Source organism: Monopterus albus, unplaced genomic scaffold (genome assembly GCF_001952655.1).
Source record: "Monopterus albus unplaced genomic scaffold, M_albus_1.0 scaffold24.1, whole genome shotgun sequence".
Lineage (NCBI taxonomy): Eukaryota > Metazoa > Chordata > Actinopteri > Synbranchiformes > Synbranchidae > Monopterus > Monopterus albus.
The window spans coordinates 1406541-1413379 of NW_018127904.1; the positions used below are offsets into that span (position 1 = coordinate 1406541).

The 6839-nt window shown below is 39.1% G+C and overlaps 1 protein-coding gene across 1 annotated transcript in view; it reads left to right on the plus strand.

The window, feature by feature from the left end:
• The first annotated feature begins 2355 nt into the window (after positions 1–2355).
• The window catches only part of LOC109957086 (high choriolytic enzyme 2-like), a 23582-nt gene continuing 19098 nt past the window's right edge, over positions 2356–6839 (plus strand). The window contains exons 1-10 of the mRNA XM_020594683.1: positions 2356–2427; positions 2520–2571; positions 2689–2748; positions 2830–2982; positions 3067–3184; positions 3298–3476; positions 3576–3657; positions 3751–3875; positions 4032–4041; positions 6143–6206. Of these exons, the coding sequence (XP_020450339.1) occupies positions 2356–2427; positions 2520–2571; positions 2689–2748; positions 2830–2982; positions 3067–3184; positions 3298–3476; positions 3576–3657; positions 3751–3875; positions 4032–4041; positions 6143–6206 (915 nt within the window). The remainder of the gene's footprint in view (positions 2428–2519; positions 2572–2688; positions 2749–2829; positions 2983–3066; positions 3185–3297; positions 3477–3575; positions 3658–3750; positions 3876–4031; positions 4042–6142; positions 6207–6839) is intronic.

The window sequence follows — 6839 nt, forward strand, 5'->3', positions numbered from 1 at the left end:
CCAAACATCAGCCACGAAACATTAATGACTTGGAGAGGATCTGCAAAGAGGAGCGGGTCAACATCCCCCCTGAGATGTGTGTAAACCCAACAAAGGTTTTGCCACCAATTACTAAAGCGCGTTTTGCAAAGGGATCAAATACTTATTTCATTCATGAAAATGCAAATTAATGTATAACTTTTTTTGTAATGCATTTTTCTGGATTTTTTTGTTACTGTTGTGTCTCTCACTGTTCACATAAACCTACCACTGAAATTGTAGACTGATAATTTCTTTGTTAGTGGGCAAACTTACAAAATCAGCTGGGGTTCAAATAATTTTTTCTCTGACTGTATATGTGGTTATTATGATTATGTTAATTCATTTTGTTTGAAGCACTTTGTAACCTTGGGTTTTTAAAGGGCTATAGAAATAAATTTGCTTTTCTTTGCTTTAATCAGAGGAAGACTCAAGAAAACACTTGCCTTAATTAATAAAGAACCAGTTTGTGGTATGACAAGGCTTAAACATGTTCATACTTGAACCCAAGCAGCTTTAATTCGAATACAGAAATTATATATTTACATAACATTTTTGCAGCAACCCCAGTGGCAAGATTTCAAAAACTGCTATAGCATTAAATTCTTCTCTTAGTTATTACGTTTCAAATTGGCCCCTTGATATAAAATAAGAAGAAATAGTATTTGGAGGAGGATAATGTTTTGTTTTTATGTATTTACCTGTGTGACAAAATGATTGTTGTCAAGACAGTTATCAACCAATAGCTTATCACAAAATAACTGTTTGCCAGCGCAGTCAGACACAAATTGCTGGTTTGTGGGGTTGGGTGGACACTTATTCTCCTGATAGCAACAGCTGAGTTGTAGTACATCCAAGAGCAAAACACCTTTAAAGTGGCCATGGCATGCTCATTTTGCAAATTTCCAGCCATTTAATGTGTACTCTTCGTACCTCTAGATTAGCTTTGCACCCCTCATAACTCCAAATAGTCTGTAATAATTTCAGAATGATAAAACGAGAGAGCCTCTTCCTAAAGACGAGAGGATAGTTCGTGAATGCAAACACTTCCTGCTGCTGGTGTTGGGTCAAAAGTGGACAGCACCACAATGAACCACAACTGCATTAATTAATTAGAATTTCTTCTCCATAGATAGGCAAACAACAGTATATGTACTGATGAAAAGAGATGTGTAACACTAAACAAAGCAGGTAATTGACAAGTCCCATATTTTAAGTGGCATAATGCAGAAATAGTAACTTCTCCAGCCTTACAACAATTCTCTTTAACTTAACAGAAACAAGGCATTCACAGACATTCAACATCTGTTTTTAAACTTACCATTAAGTCCCACTGAGTAGTGGAAACATCACTCCCTTTAGTAGCTCCAAGGTTGGTAAATCCAACCGGTGGTCGTTGTGTCTTCCCCACACGACCACATATAGTCCCAAAGTAGTGAAATTAATTCCACTAGGTAGCGTAGCACCAACAATAACATCATGGGTTGTTAATCCGCAGGTTAACAAGCAACACATCACATGCGGCAGACACACTGGCCTCAAGCAGTAAAAACAAACAGGTACTGTGCTCCGGGGAAATCCAGTATTGATGAGCTGATCATTCACTGACCCATGGTGCTTCACTGGCCGGGTGCTTGTGGGTTAGACCCGGTCAGGTAAAACAGCGAGTTCCTGTACATAAACATTCTCGGACATGCAGTAACCTCAGGCCCTGGATTTTTCTCCACATCCTCTGGTCACAGTGCAGGCAGAAGGATGTAAAATATATCCACAAAACCACACGCAGTCCAAAAATGCTGCTTTTACAGTGTCACCGGTGAATGTCAGGCAAGCTCACATGAATGTACAACTGCCTGGAGATTATAACCACTCAAGGAGATCCTTAAACTATCACGTAATACTTTATTTTGTTGGAAAAAAAGTCTTGCAAGCCAGAGTTTGTGAGACGTATAAACTAAGTTGCTTCTGCGTAGAGGTACTAGAACATAGTATTTTACATAGCTTTAGGCCATGTCTAAGATGATAATTTACCGTTGTAACATTGTAGAGAATTCAAAAAACAAGGAAAAGCATGCTATGAGCATTTTAACAGTCTCATTTCTGAAATGCTGAATCTTAACACGAGATAAGTACAGGGTGCAAGTGGAGGATCAGTGGTGTAAATTACATAGACAGAATGATGAGGGGTCTCAATCATGCTTCATCATAGAACATGGGACCAATCATTACAGAGCACAGGAGGAGAAGTGAGTATATAGATTCAGTGGCAAGAAGTTCATTTAGCTTTCTCATTGGAAGACTGCAGACTGAACTCATATACCAGTCTAAAACACAACAATGCATTCTGCCCTGATGTGTTTGGGTGTCTTGTTTGGCGTGCTGACCCAGGCGTACTTTCTACCTGTCAAGGTCAGTACCAAGAGAAAATATTTTAGATCAAACCCCCTTTTAGTATTGTCATGCTTTGCAGTCAAAATATATTATGTACCTTTGTATTACAGAATTCCACAAGTGTGCAGGAAGGAAAGATGAGGGTGAAAAGGGAATACTCAGGTGGGCTCTTGGAAAAAGTAAATTTTTATGCATTGTAAATACTAAACTACATTTTGGTTATAATCTTGATGATGGAAACTAGAGGATGGCTATTAAATTCTTTCTATTCTTATTTAGATGAAATTCCAGATCATGATGAAATTACTGTAATGGATCAAATCCTGCAAGTTAATAGCAGTAAGTAAGATGTAAATTATATAAAATGGTGCTAATTCAGGTCATTTGATGGATCTTAAACCAAATGTTTTTTGTCACCAGTGTTGCGAGCCCCTCGAGGACTATCAATCAGAGATGGAGATATTGCCAGCTCATATGTACGGAGTGCCATAACATGTACTGGCAATACCTGTCTGTGGCCTAAATCTGTTGATGGATTTGTTTATGTGCCCTACATAATCTCTGCACTATATGGTACGGGTCAAAATATAAGGAGATGTTACACATGTATTTGCGATTTGAATTGCTTTCTCAAATTTTGCCTGTTTTGTGCGATAGATGACATGGACAGGATCACCATAGAAACTGGGATGCAAGACATTACCTCTGGAACATGCATTAAATTTGTTCCACGCACTCATGAAGCCAATTTCCTTGATATTCAGCCAAGATATGGGTGAGTGTGACGGCAAAATTGCTCCTATACCTGTCATGATATTTATATATGTATAATTCTTGTGTGATGGTTTTGCATTGTAATGACATGTAATTTATGTCCTGTACCTCAAGCTGCTGGTCATTCCTGGGGCAGACTGGAGGAAGCCAGACCCTGTCACTGCAGACTCCGGGGTGCATGTGGTCAGGAGTGGCTTCCCACGAGTTCATGCATGCGCTTGGTTTTGTACATGAGCAGTCCCGCTCAGACCGAGACCGATATGTTACAATTGTATGGAAAAACGTCATGCCAGGTTCAGATGAATGCTCACCTCCAAACATGTTATTGCATTCATAAACCCTTGCTTTTACACAGTTGTCTATAGTGTTCTATATTTTTTGTGTTTTGACAGACCATATTCATAACTTCCAGAAACAGGTGACAAACAATCTCCGCAGCCCATATGACTACAGCTCTGTCATGCATTATGGCAGGTGAGCTACTCTTTAAGGCAACATAATTGTAAGTTCTGCATGTTTTGCTGGATGTCCCTGCCTTATACAGTACTTTATGTGTCTTTCTTTCAGGTATGCCTTCTCTGAAGGTGGGGGACCAACAATAATCCCCAAACCAGATCCTTACATTCCCATTGGCCAGCGAGATGGGCCCAGTGCTCTAGATCTTCATAAAATAAATTCCCTGTATAACTGTGGTAGGTGAACTTAAAAATATGTTGACAATTGCTGAAAACATAATTTATTTCATTAAGAAAAACCAATAGATATTTTTATTCTACATCTCACTAGGTGGCACAGAGTAACTGGATCCAGAGTGACATATTCTGTTGTTCTGTCATGTTCTGTTAAAGCTGCTCTCAGGTAATATCAGATGTGGAAAATGATCATTTATAAGCATTGTTCTTGAGAATATTTCTATTAGCAATGTTAATTATGATGATTATTATTATCATAAATTATAGTCTGTACTGTTTGACTTTTCAGATATTCCTAAGTACAATCTTCTAAACTGCCATAGAATTGTCATAAGATAAAATAAAGGGACCAATAAGAATTGAAAGCTGCATTTCTCTAACTAAAATGATCATTGTGATAATGCCATGCTAAAAACTGACCAGTTTTTAAGTGCCTGTCTCCAGTTTGAATTATTTTGTTCAATTTTCTGCCTCCTTCTCACCTTTTGTTCACTTTGAATAAAGAAAATGAAGCATTTAAAGTGATGGTCTTTCCTTTGTTGCATCTGTGTCTCACAGAGATGAGCTGTGGATGCAGTATTACAGAATTTTAAGTCTGATAGGTGCTGTACCACTGCCACCTTACACTCTAGTGTAAGCAAGTACCACATACTCTCTCCCTAGCTACAGTGAGTAGTAGGAAAATATAGCAGGAACATACATTCAGTACCATGGTGGTATGCAAATATTTCAGCAAGGTTTATGCTGTCCTCTGTTATTCACTAACCGTTTCTTGAATGGCAAGCTATAAAACTGCTTTCATTTAATTTAAAGCAAAAACGTGTTTTGTGCGGTGTGCAAAATTTGCAGCTTTGTTGAGGAAGATATACCAGTTAATAATGTAACGTGTAATGGCTTATTGTGGCCATTTGCCGAGTAGGGCCGAGCTCCGAATGCAGCCATAGCCATTTGCTGCCTCCACTGTGTGAATGGGCGCAGCCACAGCTACTGGTCTCTGTGAGAGGGCGCTAAATTTTGAATGATGGTATGTGCATTGTTGTATATACAAATTACAGACCTGATCCTTTACTCAGCTTTTGCGACAAGTCAGCATCGAACCAGATCTTTCAGGTAGGCTACACTGTTCTTTTATTCTGTGTTTTCATTATGTATTAAGACAGTATATTTGAGAAGGACACGTTAACGTTGTCATTGTACTGTACTTTGAGACAGAAGGTCGCTCATTGAAATAACCAGCATTATAAATACGGTGGCGTGTTATCATTACACTTCATGTTTACATTGTGAGCGCGACATGATCACTGTTGTTTATCGATGCTGCCAGGTACATGGCTAATAATACTAGGTCTGTCTATAACTAATAAACGTTAGAATAATGAGTGATCTCTGTGTTCATGTGTGGACCAAATAATGGAGCTTCATAGCATTAACGTTAGTATATTTTACGAAGGTTAGACACGCTAACGTTACTGTAATGTACTGCACATATTGTGTATTTATTTAGTTTTTATGTTGTGCACACTGGGCGCCATTGAGCTGGAGTTAATTTCCTTGTGTTCTTAAAATACTTGGCAATAAAGTTTATGTTTATGCTTACTTTGAGACCGAAGATCGCACATTGCCTTTTGCAATAAAATAATAATAGACACAGTAGCCATCTTGGGTGCTACGGTGGCTGTGGTTTTGGCTATGATTGCTGCTTGAGTCAGGCTCTGGTCATCCTTTTAAGGGACACAGGTTAAAGCAGGATACCTTGTTTGATCCAGCTAGATTATCCCCCATGTACATTGATGCAATTGGTGTTCCCCGCGGCGTCCCAAATGAGTACAAGTTAGTAGATCAAGTGGCTGCAGGCTTTGAGTCCCCTCTTTTCTGGTAGGTAACCATAAACAAAAATGTAGATCGCATAAACTATGTTCATTTCAATGTTCAGCGTCTCACTAATTTCACTAGAGATTTGGCTTTAGGCTTTCATGAACATTTGGCAGCTACATCTATCATGTCATATCAAAGTAGATTGGCTTTAGACTTTGTTTTGGCCGAAAAAGGGGGCGTTTGTACTATGATTGGACAACAATGTTGTACCTATATTCCAATGAATACTGATCCTGATGGCTCAATTGCTAGGGCTCTGACTGGCTTAAAGGTCTTGTCAGAAGAGATGACTGAACACTCTGGTATTGCTAATTACATTGAAGATTGGTTTACTAATACTTTTGGCAAGTGGAAAAATTTTGTGATCTCTGCACTTACATCTTTGGTGGCAGGAGTCACACTGCTGACCTTGTGTGGATGCGGATGTATTCCCTGCATCAGGCATCTCTGTCTCAGGTACATTACCACTGCCATTGATAGTAGGTATCCACAGCCCCCTGCCTATGAATTGATACAAACTCCAGCCCCCTGGGAATCCTATCCCCTGACCTCCCTCACTGAGCCCGGTGACTCAAGTGCATTACCACTGCCATTGATAATAGATATCCTCAGCCCCCTGCCTATGAATTGATACAATCCCATGCCCTCTGGGAATCCTTTCCCCTGTTCTCCCTCACTGAGCCCGGTGAGAGAGAGATTGAAGAGCTCCATGGACCGGAGTGAAGATCGTGGATCCTACATAAAATGGTTAAAGGTTAATACATACTGATATATTCTTGCATACACGTAGGTGGTGTGAACTCATAGTTTGTTAATTGATTTTTGATAATTAAGTTTGGTAAGTATTAAGGAAAATTGCTAATGGTAACTTAAATTCTTATCATTGAGTGGTGTTCATGATTATGGTAGGATGTAAGAAAATCTTTGTTGTGTTCTGTGTATTAGCTACCCCCTAATGTTAGGATTAACCAATGAAAGTTTGCCACACATGATGTTTATACTTTTCCACGAATATGTCTGCTCAAATGCTCTTAATTGCATTGAATCAGCTTACACATACGGCATACATATAGAGGTCACTGCAACGAA